Raw genomic sequence first — 19885 nt, forward strand, 5'->3', positions numbered from 1 at the left:
ATAGTAGATGGTAGTATAGATATAACATAGTCAAATACCATAAGAAGATTAGTTTAAAAAATTGGGCCGGTTTAACCTGTCCTGACAGGTGGGACATTTGTTCCACCACATGTAGCAGAATAGGGATGTGATGATACAAGCTGATTGTGGTTGATATTGTAGTAGCCTTTTAAATAATCTACAGCTGCAGACGCTGGCCAGTGCTTTTTGTTTGATCACGACTTCATTTCATATTTGTAACCATCATTTGAAGGTTTGAATTTATTCTTGTTCCTTAGGTATTCAAGCCTATCTTGGAGAAATTTGGAGCACATTTCGATTGTGACATCAGAATGAGGTGAGTGTACCTTGACCTTTTGACCTCTTGCATAGAGGATGTGCAGTTGACATTGACTCATTATTGCAACTTTGTCAAAACCGAAAGTGAAACATAACATGGATGGGATGTAAACATTGCGAGAGCAAAGAAAACGGTAAAAATCTTACTTTTCAGAGGTTATATGAGGTATGAAAATTATTCAGCAAGGAATAGTGCCTCTAGGCTTAAGTGTAAAATGTAGCTATTGTCAGAGGAATATGAAGGTATAACTCAACTTGGATCTGATCAAAAACAAGGACGTGAGCACCTTCCAGAGTTCTACAAGTGTTTTTAAGGCTCTAGACTATTAATGCCTTCAGAACCTTCCTGTTAAAGGATGACTAACAGGATGACTGTCGATTGGCCAAATTATAAGTATTGTGCACTCTCAACAATCAAACTTTAAAAAACGTGCCTTGTTTTGTTTGTACAGCCCTACTTTATGTACGTACTGGGACCGCTCTAAAAAGCCCTACGTATGAACTAGGACTGCTCTAGTAAAGCATTACATCACATGCAGGAGTGGGTTATGAGAATTAGACCATGCCTAGGGGTGGTAGTTGGGCCCGAGGGTAGTTGGACCCCCCCCTAGGCATGGTCTAATTCTCATAACCCACGACTGCGCGTGGTGTAATGGCTTTTATACAATGACCGATGTCATCCAACCTTATTGCTATACAATAAACACACATTAGTTGAAGATTTATTGACAACCATCCGCAGAAAAAGTAGTTTCCAAAAAAAAATAGCAGTTGCCTCCGTGTGGAAGCAGCTCGGAAGTGCAACTGTCTCTCAATTTAACACATCCAACAAACTAACACATCCAACTGTCTCAACTAAGACATCCAACAAATTATACAACGGCATGCAAATTCCTCGATTCTGATTGGCTGAAACAGTCAATTTACGTGGGTATTTTTCATAACCCACACTCTTGGTCCCAGGACCCGTCCACAACCGCATCACTATCAATGCGCGTTCGTGGTTTTAGGAATTAAAGCAAGATGGCGGACAAACCGGACAGGAAACATTGCGAAAGGATAATGGTGATAGGGTCATAAAGACTCAATGAAAAACGATTCTGTCACGGCGAATGTCTTAGTTGCTTAAACAATGTTGGATGATGTAATTGATGGGTCATTTTCTTTTACATACTTTCTATAGAAGCAGCTGGGAGGTGTGCTGTTTTAAGTGAGCGTGGACTATTGAATTGATTGATTGATTGCTAATTTTATTACTGTACACCTTGTTTCCAACTGGTTAAGTTTAGGCACTCTTTCGAAGTTGCTTAAGGTTAGAGTTTGTCTTTAGAGCAGGGCGATAGACCAACAGCCCTGATTCCAAACTCTAACCTTAACCAAATTCGAAAGAGGGCCTAAACTTAACCAGTTGGAAACAAGGCGGACGGTAATAAAATGAGCAATCAATCAAACAATCAATTCAATAACCCACGCTCACTTAAAACAGCGCACCTCCCAGCTGCTTCTATAGAAAGCAGGTTTAAAAAAAAAAAAAAAAAAAACTCTTATAGGGCAAAGAACCCCCCCCCCCCCCCATATAGGGCAAAGAGAACTTTTTCCCCCCTATAGGGCAAAGAGAACTTTTTTTTAAATTTGTTTTACCTACTTTCTATAGAAGCATCTAAGAATTAAGTTCTATAGAAAGTAGGTTAAAAACTAAAGAAAAGTTGGATGTGTTAGTTTGTTGGATGTCTAGGTGAAAGATGGTTGGATGTCTTAGTTTGTTGGATGCCTAGTTGAAAGACGGTTGGATGTCTTAGTTTGTTGGATGCCTAGTTGAAAGACGGTTGGATGTCTTAGTTTGTTGGATGTCTTAGTTGAGAGACAGTTGGATGTGTTAGTTAAGCATTACATCACGCGCAGGAGTGGTTTGTGAACAATAAACCATGCCTAGGGGTGGTCGTTAGACCCCCCCTAGGCATGGTTTATTTTTCACAAATCACGACTGCAAGTGGTGTAATGCTTTTATACAACTGCCACATTCATCCAACCTTATTGCTATACAATAAACACACATTAATCGAAAATTTATTGAGAACCATCCGCCAGAAAAAGTAGTTCCAAAAAAAGAAGTTGCCTCCATGTGGAAGCAGCTCAGAAGTGCATTCAACTGTTCTCAGTAGGACATCCAACCAACTAACACATCCAACTGTCTTTCAACTAAGACATCCAACCAACTAACACATCCAACTGTCTTTCAACTAAGACATCCAACCAACTAACACATCCAACTGTCTTTCAACTAAGGCATCCAACCAACTAACACATCCAACTGCTTTTCAACTAAGACATCCAACCAACTAACACATCCAACTGCCTTTCAACTAAGACATCCAACCAACTAACACAGCCAACTTTTCTTTAGTTTTTAATTATGAAGTTAGTGGTTGTTATTGGAATGATTGATTGATTGAAAATTGTATTACCAGATGCAGAATGGGTACACACAATTGTTAAGGGGATGCAGACCTACTTTCTATAGAACTTCATTATTAGATGCTTCTATAGAAAGTAGGTAAAACAAATTAAAAAGTTTTCTTTGCCCTATAGGAAAAAAAAGTTTTCTTCGCCCTATTTTTTTATTTATTTTTTTAAACCTACTGTAGAGGGCCTAAACTTAACCAGTTGGAAACCAAGCGTACAGTAATAAAATTAGCAATCAATCAATCAACTCAATAGGCCATGCTCACTTAGAACAGCGCAGCACTCCGCTGCTTCTACAGTCTGACTCTCCCCCGCCGTTGCAGACAGGTGTGTGTGTGTGAGACTGTCAGGGGGAAGGAAGAATTATATTTTCAAATAATCATCAATCCGCGATTTTTCTTTTGTTCCACAATGATTCATGACCCATAGATTACACAATCCAACATTGTGTAAGAGACTAAGACATTCGCCGTGACAGAATCTGTTTATATTTAGTCGTTATGACGCTATCAACATATCCATTTGTAGAGATTATTGTCCCCTCTCGTCTCCTCCCCTCTCCGCTCTACAAAGTCGAACGGCGGAGTGATGTGATTCGGTTGTGGGCGGGTCCTGGGACCAGGAGCGTGGATTGTGAAGGATAAATACGTGTAAATAGACTGTTTTAGCCAATCAGAATCGAGAAATTTGCATGCCGTTGTATAATTTGTTGGATGTCCTACTGAGAACAGTTGGATGCACTTCCGAGCTGCTTCCACATGGAGGCAACTTCTCTTTTTAAATTTTTTGTGGGAACTACTTTTTCTGGCCGATGGTTTTCAATAAATCTTCAATTAATGTGTGTTTATTGTATAGCAATAAGGTTGGATGAATGTGCCAGTTGTATAAAAGCATTATACAACGGCATGCAAATTTGTCGATTCTGATTGGCTGAAACAGTCCATTTACACGTATGTATCCTTCACAATTCCACGCTCCTGGTCCCAGGACCCGCCCACAACCGAATTACATCACTTCGCGTGCGAGTTTAAAAGAAAAACAAGATGGCGGACAATAATCTTTACAAATGGATATGTTGATAGCGTCATAACGACTAAATATAAACCGATTCTGTCATGGCGAATGTCTTAGTCTCTTACACAATTTTGGATTGTGTAATCTATGGGTCATGAGTCATTGTGGAACAAAAGAGAAATCGCGTATTGATTGATTATTTGCATTTTTTTTTTTTTTTCTTCCTCGCCCCCTGACTGCAGACAGTGCAGAGCTCACTGTCTGGCGTGCGCACGCACACACACACACACGCCTGTCTGCAACGGCGGGGGAGAGTCAGACTGAGAGAGAAGCAGCTGAGTGCTGCACTGTTTTAAATGAGCATGGCCTATTGAATTGATTGATTGCTAATTTAATTACTGTACGCCTGGTTTCCAACTGGTTAAGTTTAGGCCCTCTAAGGTAGGTTTAAAAAAAAATAAATAAAAAAATAGGGCGAAAACTTTTTTTTTCCTATAGGCCAAAGAGAACTTTTTAATTTGTTTTACCTACTTTCTATAGAAGCATCTAAGAATGAAGTTCTATAGAAAGTAGGTCTGCATCCCCTTAACAATTGTTTATTGAGCCGTACTGTATTGTACCCATTCTGCATCTGGTAATACAATTTTCAATCATTCCAATAACAACAGCTAACTTCATAATTAAAAACTAAAGAAAAGTTGGATGTGTTAGTTGGTTGGATGTCTTAGTTGAAAGACAGTTGGATGTGTTAGTTGGTTGGATGTCTTAGTTGAAAGACAGTTGGATGTGTTAGTTGGTTGGATGCACTTCCGAGCTGCTTCCACATGGAGGCAATTTCTCTTTTTTGTTGTTGTGGGAACTACTTTTTGTGGCGGATGTTTTTTTCAATAAATCTTCGATTAATGTGTGTTTATTGTATAGCAATAAGGTTGGATGAATGTGGCAGTTGTATAAAAGCATTACACCACTTGCAGTCGTGATTTGTGAAAAATAAACCATGCCTAGGGGGGTCTAACGACCACCCCTAGGCATGGTCTAATTGTCACAACCCACTCCTGCGTGTGATGTAATGCTTAACTAACACATCCAACTGTCTCAACTAAGACATCCAACAAACTAACACATCCAACTGTCTTTCAACTAAGATGTCCAACAAACTAACACATCCAACTGTCTCAACTAATACATCCAACAAACTTAACACATCCAACTTATTTTTTTTAACCTACTTTCTATATAACTTCATTCTTAGATGCTTCTATAGAAAGTAGGAAAAAAAAAGTTCTTTGCCCTATAGGAGGATTTTTTTTAAACCTACTTTCTATAGAAGCAGCTGGGAGGTGCGCTGTTAAGTGAGTGTGGATTATTGAATTGATTGATTGATTGCAAATTTTATTACTGTCCGCCTTGTTTCCAACTGGTTAAGCTTGGCGACTCTTTCGAAGTCGCCCTCTTTCGAAGTTGGTTATGCTTAGAGTTTGGAATCAGGGCTGGTGGTCTATCGCCCTGCTCTAAAGACAAACTGTAAGCATAACCAACTTCGAAAGAGGGCGACTTTGAAAGAGTCGCCAAGCTTAAGCAGTTGGAAACAAGGCGGACAGTAATAAAATTTGCATCAATCAATTCAATAATCCACGCTCACTTAAAACAGCGCACCTCCCAGCTGCTTCTATAGATAGGTAGGTCAAAAAAAATTCAATCAATTTGTGCGATTTTTATTTTGTTCCACAATGACTCATGACCCACTAATTACATAATCCAACATTGTGTAAGAAACTAACGCTTTCGCTGTGACAATAGTTTTTCATTTAGTCATTATGACGCTGTCAACAATATACATTCGTAACGTTTATTGCCCGCCATCTTGCTTTCACTTCTAAAAACTTGCACGGCGGAGTGATAGTAATTCGGTTGTGGGCGGGTCCTGGGACCAAGAGCGTGGGGTTATGCCAAATAACCACGTGTAACTTGACTGTTTCAGCCAATCAGAATCGAGAAATTTGCATGCCATTGTATAAAAAGCCCTACGTATGAACTGGGACCACTCTAGAAAACCCTACATATGAACGCGAACTGCTCTAAAAAGCCCTAATATTTGCATATTGAGAGCATTGAACTTGATTGATTACCGTAATTGAAAATGTACACATTGTCGCTTCAAAGTAGTAATAACTATTGATTATAGTATGTTTTCTTAACAACTGTGTTTACATGTCAACAGGGGATACTATCCCAAAGGTGGTGGTGAGGTGATGGCAAAAGTGACTCCTGTGAAAGAACTAAGCCCCATCAACATGACTGAGCGAGGCAACATCACCAAGATATATGGCAGGTCCTTTGTTGCTGGAGTACTACCCTATAAGGTATGGCAAGATGTGGGACAATATAAACATGGTGGTTTGATACAATAGATCCTTGATTACTTAAGTCAATTAGCCAATTGTGCTTGTGGTCTATACTGCAGCAGAGTAATGTAGAGCACCTTGTGGTCTATACTGCAGCAGAGTAATGTAGAGCACCTTGTGGTCTATACTGCAGCAGAGTAATGTAGAGCACCTTGTGGTCTATACTGCAGCAGAGTAATGTAGAGCAGCTTGTGGTCTATACTGCAGCAGAGCAATGTAGAGCACCTTGTGGTCTATACTGCAGCAGAGTAATGTAGAGCACCTTGTGGTCTATACTGCAGCAGAGTAATGTAGAGCAGCTTGTGGTCTATACTGCAGCAGAGCAATGTAGAGCACCTTGTGGTCTATACTGCAGCAGAGTAATGTAGAGCACCTTGTGGTCTATACTGCAGCAGAGTAATGTAGAGCACCTTGTGGTCTATACTGCAGCAGAGTAATGTAGAGCACCTTGTGGTCTATACTGCAGCAGGGTAATGTAGAGCACCTTGTGGTCTATACTGCAGCAGGGTAATGTAGAGCACCTTGTGGTCTATACTGCAGCAGAGTAATGTAGAGCACCTTGTGGTCTATACTGCAGCAGAGTAATGTAGAGCACCTTGTGGTCTATACTGCAGCAGAGTAATGTAGAGCACCTTGTGGTCTATACTGCAGCAGAGTAATGTAGAGCACCTTGTGGTCTATACTGCAGCAGGGTAATGTAGAGCACCTTGTGGTCTATACTGCAGCAGAGTAATGTAGAGCACCTTGTGGTCTATACTGCAGCAGAGTAATGTAGAGCACCTTGTGGTCTATACTGCAGCAGAGTAATGTAGAGCACCTTGTGGTCTATACTGCAGCAGAGTAATGTAGAGAACCTTGTGGTCTATACTGCAGCAGAGTAATGTAGAGCACCTTGTGGTCTATACTGCAGCAGAGTAATGTAGAGCACCTTGTGGTCTATACTGCAGCAGGGTAATGTAGAGCACCTTGTGGTCTATACTGCAGCAGAGTAATGTAGAGCACCTTGTGGTCTATACTGCAGCAGAGTAATGTAGAGCACCTTGTGGTCTATACTGCAGCAGAGTAATGTAGAGCACCTTGTGGTCTACTGCAGCAGGGTAATGTAGAGCACCTTGTGGTCTATACTGCAGCAGAGTAATGTAGAGCACCTTGTGGTCTATACTGCAGCAGAGTAATGTAGAGCACCTTGTGGTCTATACTGCAGCAGAGTAATGTGAAGTAGTGGTGACTATCCCAAAATGTTTGAGCTCAAGTGGGCTGCTGTAGACCTACGCCACTGAGAGCAGACCTGTGGAGAAGTTTGTTCGACATGTTCTTTGTAAAAAGAATTATGGCCAGAACTCTGTAACACACTCTAATCTCTGTATAAAATCCTTACCTGGATGCTATCAGTTTTATCAGGGGAGGTCTGATAATTTAATGTTTTGATACACTAGTATTATAGGCATTTAAACCCTGTCCTGATTCACACCATGTGTTTTCACTGCATGACTAACTTGTGAAACTGGCATCTTGATTACAAAAGGGTGCTGACATATTTGTCATACACACACACTTTCCCCCAGTACATATCTTCTGGTAGAAATTACTGATTAAAACGACGGACCTAACCAGGTAATACTAATGCTTGTGTTTTCAAGACGTGTCGTGTACATGAGAACTTAACTGAGCGCTATCTGTCTTCTGTAGCTGGCCAAGGACATGGCCACCATCGCAGTGCGAACCATCCGGAAGGAGATCAAGGACCTCTACGTCAACATCCAGCCCCTGCAGGAGGACAAGGCCTTCGGCAGCGGCAACGGCATCATGTGAGCTTCCTCCTCTGCTGCGGCTTCATACCTGCTCCCCTCGCCCTGAACATTTAACCAAACGTCTTCATACCTGCTCACCTCGCCCTGAACATTTAACCAAACGTCTTCATACCGGCTCCCCTCGCCCTGAACATTTAACCAAACGTCTTCATACCGGCTCCCCTCGCCCTGAACATTTAACCAAACGTCTTCATACCTGCTCCCCTCGCCCTGAACATTTAACCAAACGTCTTCATACCGGCTCCCCTCGCCCTGAACATTCAACCAAACGTCTTCATACCTGCTCCCCTCGCCCTGAACATTTAACCAAACGTCTTCATACTTCAGTACTTTATTGATCCCGAGGGAAATTCAGCACTACAGATCGCGCACAATGAACATTTAGGTAGTCACAAATCACAAATAAGAATAAAAATACAGTCTGGGATATCAATTCTAAAATATGTATATACAGTCAAATGTACAGTAAAGAATTTTGATGTAAAAGGTCCAGGAAGATATGCCAGAGTTTGTACTGTTACTCTGTGCTCAGTGAGGCGTTATATAGTCTGGTGGCTGGCTGTTGGAATGAAGGACTTCCTGTGACGTTCAGTGTTGCCTTTTGGGAGTCTTACAGCGCAGGCAGGCAGCGCTTCACTTTCGCTCCCATGTTAACGGACGTAGCTGTGCCCACCGGCTGCAAGCGGGCGTGCGACTCGCGGGTTGAAAGCGATCATTTTAGCTTTGGTTGGATTCAGAGGCGTGCGCCATGTGCATTTTGATGACTTGTTTATTTTCCGTCTTTGTTTACAGATCAATCAAAAACACACTTGTGTGGACTTTCAAAAAAAAAGAAAAAATCACAAATGTACATATTCAAAGTAAGCTCACACACAAAATCCAAACTCAATGACCGAAAAAAGGAATAGGCTGAAGCACATGCTTATTTTTGCCTATCCTTTACAATTCTTAAAAACTAAATATACTTTAATATAAGAAAGAAAAACTTAAAATATGCTGCAAGATATACCGGTAATTTATTTTTCTTTTTAACACTTTGACTGCCGGAAAACGCTTAAAAGCGTCATTCCCGGCCATGCTCAAGTTGCCGGAGGACGCTTTACAGCGTCCTTATATCAATATTTCAAAAATCTGCGATCGGATTCATATTTCCCCTCCGCTGGCCTGAGATCCACCAGGAGGACCCACTGAGCTCTCTGGCGGTTCAGGAGCGCCATCTGGTGGCCGATCGGCGCAATCGCCAAACAGGAAGTGCTATGGAGGTTGTGCTGGTCGGCCGTATTACTTCCGGGCACTCTGTTTGGCTACCGGGACTCGATCTCGACACACTACATAGCGATCGATTGCCAATAACTCGATAAACAACATGATTTGGACATATATACTATTATACAAGCTGGAAATGGACCCGATATTTCTACATACCATAATAGGTAAATGACTGTTCCACGCTCATCGCCCAACGGCGCGAGGAGGATACGGTAAGATTCAGCGTTATTTTTGATCGTATTCCATATAAACTGTTATGATGAACATATCACCCACACTAGATGAATGATATAACGCTGCCCACGGAATTATAAACGATCCCCCACCCATCCGGTCATCATCAGATCATACGTAGATCATTCTAGAAGTACGTCCAATTGAAATTTTTTATATCGCCCCGATTGCCATCAAACTATTTCATCATCAATATAATGCATTTGGGGCTATAGATCACGTTGTGGAGAAAGCTGCAGAAAGAGATTAAAACATACTTATACATTAGACCATACTTTACTATGAATATGTGATTGAAAAAGTTTAACGTTGCTACACAATGAACAATACATATAGGACTTTGAATGGGCCCTAATAATGGCAATGTAGCAATATAATTGAAAAAGTTATAGCCCTGCAAAGAAGGGGAATTTCTCCATAGACAAATAGCGCTGGCAATCCACAGTCATTTTCCGGATTTCTGGCCGGCACCCATAGTGTTAAAGAAAAAAAAACAAATGTTTGATGTTTTACTCAACTGTACTCCTGAATTATTTTATCCTTTAGGCCCTTTTTAAATCTCCCCTGAGAAGTACACGATTTCAACCCGTCACTAAGGCTATTCCACAATTTAACTCTCAAAATTGAAACCATCTAGCTTTTACATTAGTTGTAACTGAGGGGTACAATTCCCTGACTGTATTGTTAGATATGGTATTTAATACCACTACCTCTTGTACTTTAACTTCTGGCCATCCAGTACATGATATAAGTATGATTAACACTTTCCCACCTGATGAAACGAATCCACACAAATGTACAAATCGAATATTTAATATAGCAAAAGGTATATACAACGTTCACTTGTTTACACTTATGATTTGAAATATGCACTTGTATGGCAAATGAGTATTCGTAGGTAAATCAACATTGAATGTCCAATCTCTGGTTGCGCAGGGAGTAAGTATACAACCTGGATATTTAGGAAACTATAGCGATGGTACTTAAATGATTATAGCTGGATACACTAAGGGGGGGGGGGGTCCCGCTGGTTGTAAGACAGTAGGAGGGGGGGGTTAGAGAAGCCGCTGGCGGTATCCCATCTGGCCGACGGTTTCTTGGGAGAATTCAAAGTCTTGAACACGGTGCCCACAGAACCTCGGTCCGCAGACGAATACAGCTGGACCCTCTGGTGGACGGTAGCTGCCGGTCCACAACGGAGAGACGTGAGGCGACCTCACTGGTGTAGAGCGCCGTCTCACCTGGAGTCCTCTCCGGGGGGTAGTTCCAACACTCCGCAGTGTTGGCCGTTATCCATGGAATAATCAAAGCACCCAAAGCATAATCCAAGCCGTGGAAGGCTCGCCGTCGTCCGGGTAGAGTAATCCAATATACAGGTCCAGTCGCCCTGGCCCGGAGCTCCTCGGATGCAAGCACCACTAGGGGTCTGCCCAGCCTGGTTAAGCGTCCAGATAACGTCAGGAACGATGGGGGTACTGATAACTTTATAACTCTAACCGAACGATGCACCATACATAAATAGACTATTATTAGCTTAATAGAATACGTCCAACTCGACGGTATAGTGCCAAACTATGACTATTCAACTATTAATCCACACGATATCTCAATGCCTATTCTGAGGCCAAGTAGGTCTTACTACACCACACGTGCGTCGTGGGTGAGGCTTCGCGTCTGTCACTCTGTTGGAGGGTAAAGAACTGGACTAAAAGAAAGTTCTACTTTACTTGCGCCATATATATATGCGCTATGAACAAATAGTACCATTCGTATTTCGCCAGACGTATTCCTACGCGGAACCGGGGCTTGCCACGACATGTTGGGCGGCACGATTGAACTTGAACCTAGGGGTATGGCAACCTGGCGCCAGGTTCTCGTCCAATGGTAGAATGAAACTATTATGGGCTGTTTAGTAGACTAAAGGGATATTCAGTGCATATTGTACAAGGAATATACAGGGGATATCAAACGATATACAAACACTTTAAATATATATATATAAATAAATATATATATTCGGTTTAATCTGATCCTTCACAACATTAGTTCTTACCTTTTTACATGTTTTAAGAATACACAACCCTCTTAAATTATACTTTAAATAACCTTCTCTTGGTTGAAAGAGACATTGAATACAAACTGGTAGGTTCTTACTCTTAGCACGAAAAATGATCTCCAAGGTTTTTATGTACACCATATCTACACATTTTAATGTGCAGGACTTTATAAATAATGGATTTGTCGATTCAAGGTAACTAGCTTTGTTTATTATTCTAATAGCTCTTTTCTGTAGTTTAATAATAGGATCTACCCTATATTTGTTTTATAAACATTCCCCCAGACCTCAACACAATATGACATGTATGGCACAAAAAGTGAAAAATACAATATATGCAAACCTTTCTGATTTAACAGCTCCCTTGTTTTGTACAGAATGCCAACAGATTTGGCTAATTTACCTTTGATATATGTGGCTTCCAACAGAGTTTGTGATCTATAATCACCTAAGAATTTAGTTTCATATACTCTTTCAATTTCGGTTCCATTTAAATTCAGTTTGGTAGGGACACCACCAAATACCATATTTTGTTTTGTTTTCATTAAGAGACAACTTATTCCTATCAAACCATTTCTTTAACTTTATCAATTCCCTTTTTACTGTTTTCAATAATTCCTTTATGTCCTCCCCTGAACAAAGTAAATTAGTATCATCAGCAAATGTAACAATTTTCAAAATATTCGATACTGTAAAAATATCATTTAAATAAAGTATAAATAACTTGGGTCCCAATACGGAACCCTGTGGAACACTACAAGTAACTCTTCTAAGATGTCATTCTGTATTAATGTTTACATATTGAAACCTATTATTTAAATAACTTCTTAACCAATGATGAGTGACACCTTATTCCATACCGTTCCATTTTTTGTAAAAGCAGGGAATGATCAATTGTGTCAAATGCTTTATGCTAGATGTGTTTCAATTTTGGGAGTCAATAAATACACCTATTGAGGGTTGTTTTTCATTAATTGCTGTTGATATATTTTCCACAAAATCTATCACTGCTAAGGATGTTGATCTATTGCTCCTAAAACCATATTGATAGTCACTCAATAATCCATATTTTTCAATAAAGCCATCAAGTCTATTTACAAATAATTTTTCGAGTATCTTTGAAAATTGCGGTAGCAATGATATAGGTCTATAATTTGATATAGTATGTATGTCACCACTTTAAAAAATTGGAACCACCTTGGCCATTTTCATTTCATCAGGAAAAATACCAGTTAAAAAGGATTTGTTACATATATAAGTGAATGGTTTTCACAGAAATACACTCAATATCCGCATTATTACCACACATATAGATGTTGTTCAACCAGCTAATGTTGATAGGTGTCTGTATCTTTCCCAATACAAATACACCATATTACTCAACTTTTTCAGGAGTACAGTCACACTGATCATCATTCTAAAATGAATTTTAACATTCTAATTAATTGTATAATAACTGGTTATACATGCAAAATGGACAATAGAACACTGGAACTGGAAATCTTTAAAAAAAAATCTTCAAACGGTGACTGACTAGACTAGGCATTTACAGCTGTTCCAATGTAAATGTGCCTTCCTCCGTGCACTTTCGCGCTCTGAAGTCGGACTCTGTCTGCCCGGTCACACGCGCGTTCTCGCGAGTGCCTGCATGCGCGGCTGGTGTGTCTGTGCCGTTAGTCTAACACTGAATGTGCTCCTTCTATCGGCCTGTGTATAGTGGGTGGGAGGGGCAGGGTGCGATCCAAGAGGGGAGCCCGGGGAGCTATAGCTCCCCTAGATCAGACATCAGCTCCCCTGGGGGTCTCTAAAGCTCCCCTGGGAGCTGTATCATCATCGTGTATAATAATAAACGTATGCTATTTTGGATGTATGATTAATGATTTGCGTGTAGTGGCTACTTACTGGGACACAATTCACGGCATTCTAGCCTTTTGTGGTGTTTACTACATCTCCCATGACCCTTAGCGGGGGATGACGTAGATAAAGAGAGACAGTGAAAGTTGAATGGAAGTGTTGTTTGTGAGACAGTAGCGTGCGTAATAAACTAGTGTTTTTGCATCGGAACACGACTCCGTCTACGCTATCATTACTGCATTCCTACATTTGTGACCCTTGGACGTATTTCGGAGATTATATCGAACATGTCAACTGAACAACAGAACGCAGATCGCAGAACTTTGAACGCAGTTTCACTCAAGCTGCGCAGAGTGCCAACGCTTGGTTCGCGCGAAGCCCAATTCGCTCTCAGGAATATTACCGCGGATGCCACCAAGTACTACTATGTGGTAGCAGCCCTTACGAATTCAACGGCAGCGAGAGTGGTGAGTTTGCTGGAAAACCCACCTACACATGACAAATATGTGACTATAAAAACACGCTCTGAGTTTTTTTTCTGCTGAGAGGCGCGCCGCGCACCCCCCCCCCCCCGACGACGGGGCTCACCCAAAGATGATGCTATGGATCGCACACTGGGGAGGGGTTGTCCATGATGGAAGCGGTAAAGGTGTTTTTTCAGTAATCACAAGTGCTACTACATTTGCAGTGTTCTCTCTCCTTTTTCCACTCCAGAATCATTGCCGAGTCTTCCACCGGCTGCATATTTGCAGGGTCATCTCTTGGCAAAAAAGGTAAGAAATCACATGGCTCTGTCTTGAGTGAAGTCCAGTATGTGCCACTAGAGGGCAGCAACATGCAAAGAATATCTGGGCTATGCCATGGACTGTGGATTGAAATCGTGATGTATTCTCATTATGTGAACATTAACATATTTGTTCAGGAAATGGGCTCTGGAATTAGTCTCCTTTTTTAATGGCCTTATTGGCATAAATTATGAACTTAATGGACATACTTTAAGGATTACTTTACTATGGATTCAAATATAAATATACATGGATTGTGAACTTTTAATTGCACAACGCAACTACAAAGCACGAGATTGAAACTGGTTAATCATGTTGTTGACAGTTGAAAGGTATCCAATGGTGTCTTTGACCACTAGTTAATGAAATTGGCACTATAGTAGGAGAATGGTGGTCCCTGAAGATTGATGTGGTCTTCCAGCACACGTGTGAGGACGCACATGCACCCCACGAGCACGAGGCGTGTAAACATGTCCTTGTGCTTCAATTTGATTGGTCCTCGGAATATTACAAGCTTCTCAATCAAAGGAGGACGGACTTCATAAAAGCGAAAGTGAATCTTATCTCGGATAGGATGTGAATATTGCGAGAGCAAAGAAAAACGCCAAAAATAGACTTGAGGCTCCTGCCAAGGTTATCTGAGGTAGGACATCTATTCTGCTTGTATACTATGTGGCGACAGTGGCTCGGGAGGTATAGCAGTCGCCTGGTAATCCGGAGGTTCCCGGTTCAATTCCCGGGCAGCGTGTAGAAGTGTCCTTGAGCAAGACACTTAACCCCTAATTGCTCCTGATGAGCAGGTTGGCACCTTGCATGGTCGCCCCTGCCGTCGATGTGAGTGAATGTGTAAAATGTGAGGAACAAATTGTAAAGCGCTTTGGATAAAACTTAAGCGCTATATAAATGCAGCCATTTACCATTTAGAGCAACACCAGAAAACCCTTGTCTATTTGGGTGGAAATATAAACACAAGTGAGGTATTTACAAGAGAACTCTGTTGGATATCTTTGAACTGGTCTGATGCTCTCTTCTGATGCTGTGTTCTAGGCGTATATGTAGACAAAGTGGGGATCGAGGCCGCGGAGATGTTGCTCAGGAATATCCGGCAGAACGGCTGTGTAGACGAATTCCTGCAGGACCAGGTAATAAACATGTAATTCCTGCAGGGCCAGGTAATAAACATGTCATTCCTGCAGGACCAGGTAATAAACATGTCATTCCTGCAGGACCAGGTAATAAACATGTCATTCCTGCAGGGCCAGGTAATAAACATGTCGTTCCTGCAGGACCAGGTAATAAACATGTCATTCCTGCAGGGCCAGGTAATAAACATGTCATTCCTGCAGGACCAGGTAATAAACATGTCATTCCTGCAGGGCCAGGTAATAAACATGTCATGATTCCATCAGAGCAACCTGCCCTGCACACAGAGTTCAGCAGAGGCCCCACGATACTAGAGTCACCGTACAATAATGTTGCAATTTATTACCTTTTTTCAACTGCAAACTATGCCCCCAATAGAAAAAGTTGTCGACATCTACAATAGAAATGTACATATCTATTTGATCTACGGTAATATGATAACGTTTTCAGTCTGCTCACCTCACTCCATCGTTTTTATTGTAGTAAAATGGGATTGTGAAGCAAAAGAAAAGATACAAATATAAATAGATAATTGGCATCAGTGTGTCGATATAATATCGGCACGCAAAATATTAACCCATTCTCTGCCGGGCTTATATCCATCCTAAACCATCCTCCGCCAGCGCTATTCGTCTATGGAGATGTTCACCTTCTTTGTAGGGCTATCACTTTTTAAATTGTATTACTAAATTGCCATTACTATGGCCCATTCAACATCAATTATCTATCGTTCAGGATGTAGGAACGTTTTACTTTTTCATTCACACATTCATACTAAAATACCGTCTAGAGTATAAATATGTTTTTATCGTTTTCTGCAGTATTTCATAGAACGTGAGATATAGGCCTAAATGCATATATTAGATGATCAAATGCAGTTTGATACCGATCAACGTTATATTAAAAATGTCAACTGTACATGGTCCTAAACGTCATGACTGGTCATCTGCGGGTGAACGGAGGGGGGGGGGGTGTCGTTTATAATTCAATGACCGACGTTAAATGATTCATGTAGTATGGGTGATATATTGATCAGAGCAGTTTGTATCGAAAATGGTAAAGAAAAACGCTGAAACTCACCCCAGTCTCCTCGTAGCGTTGGGTGATGAGAGTGGAGCAAAAAGATCGCTATTATGGGATGTTGATCGATGCGATCCATTTCCGGTTTGTATATTACTAATACACGTCCAAATCATGTTGATTATTGAGTTATGGCAAATATTCATATCGACGGTGTCTATATTGAGCCCCGGGACGATCACTGAGTGGCCAGACGAAAATAGGGGACGGACCACTTCCGGTTTGGGCAACTTCCTGTTTGGCAACTCGCCGATCGGCCACCAGGTGGCGGTATTGAAGCGTTGCAGAGTTGTGTCGAGTCCCACAGCATCACCCAAGACTCTGTGGGTGAAATGTGAATACCATGACGAAAATATGAAATATTGATCTCAAAGACGCCTTATGGCGTCATTGGCAGATAACGCATGGCGGAGAATGATGTGTTAACACGTCATCGGCGGAGAATGGGTTAAGATAAGATATTCCTTTATTGGATCCCCTTGGGGAAATTTGGGCATCGTAGCAGCATGGGGGGGGGGGGGGGGTACAGGTACACAGTAACAGTAGAAGACAATACAGGTAATACTTTTCTACTGTACTATAAATTGTAAGAATAGGCAGTGTAAACAATATAATTGGCTCAGAGTATACGCATGAGCAAGTAGGCAGTGTAATCAAAGTGCAGATGAGGGTCTGTATGCCCTATCAGTTATATTATGCATTACAATAAATATGGTTACAATAGACTAGGGCTGTCCCCGACTAAGGATTTGGTTAGTCTCTGGTATGCATGCCATTAGCGTTAGCCACGCTTTTAGGCCTATTTTCTTCTGGAAAGAATGATACAATTAATTAAAAAAAAAAAAAAAAATATATATATATATAATGCATAATTTTTTTTGCAGTTTACTAAGAGGTAGGCAGTCCTTTCGATCGATGAGTCGACTATTCGACTAATATGGGTCAGCCCTACATAGACACGAGAATCTAAATATATACTATGATTACCGGTATATACTATAATGTAAGTATACACCGTCGGGTGCAGTATGCATAAGGTACGTATGGCGTGATATACATCATGTTGTGGTCCGTTTAGGTGGGAGTCACACTCGGTCATCAGACATTCCTAATGGGTCTCGAGTTCTGCTGCCGTTTGTTCTCCGGCTGCTGGCAGCGGTCACTGCCCACTGTTGTGGTACAAAGGACTGGCCGAGAATTTACCTACTATTAATGTATTTAATGACCTACTATGTAAGGGATAATGTATGGCTACGAGGTCATTGTCGCAAAATAATTGACCGACACGGAGTTTAAAATACCGAGGCGCCGCGCCGAGGTGTTTTAAACGTAGTGAAGGTCAATTATTTTGCGACAATGACCTCGTAGGCTATACATTATCCCGCTTATTACATGGCTAACTTACTAACAATATACCTAATTCATTTGACAAATCGCAGTTGTTCTGTGGCTCTGTCAGCCCAAATAAAGTGATTATTATTATCGCGGGCAGCCTTCTGGCTCCGCTGTGTTCTGGCTCCGCTCGTCGCTCCGCCCCCTGTCATCGCCGGCAGCAGAACACTGTCTAATTGCACTGAAACAGTGTGTGTCAGTGGGCTTGATTGCCAACAGCTGCGCACTGCGGTCATTATTGAAAAAACAGCGGTCATTATTGAAAAATAATGACCGCAGTCGGGGGGCTATTGACCAATCACAAGCAAGCATTTCGGCGAATGTGAAAACGCCATGTAATAATTAATGTTAATGTGCAGATTGAGCCTAGTGGTGACGGTACATGAATTGTGTCCAATTTGTAAAGTCATTTGAAAGTGAATATGGAGGCGGTTCTTTTTTTAATCTACTTTTTCTCCTTGTTTTTCTATTTTTTTCTCTCATCCCAATTTTGTAATTCCAATTCTTCCCTCCCCTGTCTTGAACGTTGCTAGACTATGCCTCCCACTGCTCGGCTGTAGTGAGGATAGAAGCCTTGCATCACGTGTCCCCTCCCGTACACGAGGAGGCAGCCTGTCTCATCTTTTCACCAGACAGCTCGAACTCTCAGTGGCGAGGAGTAATGCGTGGGAGGCTCACGCTGCCCCCGATACTTCCTGTTTCTGCTGTACAGGCGTCACCCAACCGACCTGTAGGAGTCACTGTCCACAACGTCCAATCCCCACCCACCAGCTTTCCCACCCTCTAACACTGCCAATTGTGTTAGTATGACGACCGGCCAAGCCGGTAGCAACGCCGAGAGCTGGCCTCGATACCAGCATCTCCTGCGTTAGTGGCGAGCGCCTTGCCCACTGCGCCACTCAGCCGCCCCGAGGAGGAACATGTTTTAAAGGAAAATAAAAGATCCCCATCATTAGGGCTGCAACTAACGATTATTTTGGTAGTCGACTAATCTGTCTTATTTTATCGATTAGTCGACTAATCTAACGATTATTTCTGTCACACCCTCCATCTCTGCTTCCTGTGGGCGCGGCTCCTTTTCCGGGCTCTTAGCAGACTTCTTAGCTTAACATAACAGACCTACAGTAAGTTTGGGGGAACTAATGGGATAACTGGGGTTGCAACAAAAGTGCAACTAGGGCTAAAAACACAATGAAATAAAATAATAATAATAAATAATATATCCTTCTTAGCAGACTTCTTAGCTTAACATCCCAGGGAACTAATGGCATAACTGGGGATGTTGTTTGCTTCTGACAAGAGTCTCAAAGTCTGGGGTGATGGTAGACAAAGCAACTCTGAGGTCATGCTCAATGTTCAATCTGTTCCTCTGCTTTGTCTTCAGCTGGACCAGAGCTGAGAAGCCACTTTCACAAAGATAGGTCGTTTTTTTTATGACGCATCGCCGCAAAAATTCGCCCTCAACGAGTTTTTATGATCGATTATGTCGACTAATCGTTGCAGCCCTACCCATCATGCAGAATAATCTCATATAATCATGATAACTCAATGATTTTATTATTTCAGCAGCCCTACGTTTCACATACCCAATGACACGTGAAGGAGTGATTAAATATAATTTCTACTTAAAACTGAATGGCACCTATTTTAACCATGTTAACCTGTATGGAGCGGCGATGGGAACATTCATATTTTGATGCCAGCTGGATGTAACGTCAGGGTCTGCCAATAAATCAGACATTGTGGAACCATAAAGTTTTACATTGAGTTCTCGCCCAGAAAGGTTGTCAATGGGTACGTACCAGGCCTGGACTGGCCATCTGGCAATACCGGGCATTTGCCCGGTGGGCCGACGCATCTTTGGGCGGTTATGATTTGATTAAAAAAAATAGTATTTATAAATTTAAAAAAATTTGTAACTTTTTTTTAAAAAGTTTGGTCAACGACCGGCCCACTACTAGGCTAGGACAGCGGCCCATTGGTACTGACTGACACTGGGCTGGCCCAATCACATCTCTTACTAAGCACCCCCCGCCAGTT

General features: G+C 41.6%; 1 protein-coding gene across 1 annotated transcript in view; it reads left to right on the forward strand.

Annotated features, from left to right (window-relative positions):
- The window catches only part of rtca (RNA 3'-terminal phosphate cyclase), a 49620-nt gene that overhangs the window by 12268 nt on the left and 17467 nt on the right, over window positions 1-19885 (forward strand). The window contains exons 5-9 of the mRNA XM_084310315.1: window positions 279-337; window positions 6038-6179; window positions 7911-8029; window positions 14160-14218; window positions 15278-15372. Of these exons, the coding sequence (XP_084166441.1) occupies window positions 279-337; window positions 6038-6179; window positions 7911-8029; window positions 14160-14218; window positions 15278-15372 (474 nt within the window). The remainder of the gene's footprint in view (window positions 1-278; window positions 338-6037; window positions 6180-7910; window positions 8030-14159; window positions 14219-15277; window positions 15373-19885) is intronic.

This window comes from Notolepis coatsorum (assembly GCF_963971535.1).
Source record: "Notolepis coatsorum genome assembly, chromosome: 3".
Lineage (NCBI taxonomy): Eukaryota > Metazoa > Chordata > Actinopteri > Aulopiformes > Paralepididae > Notolepis > Notolepis coatsorum.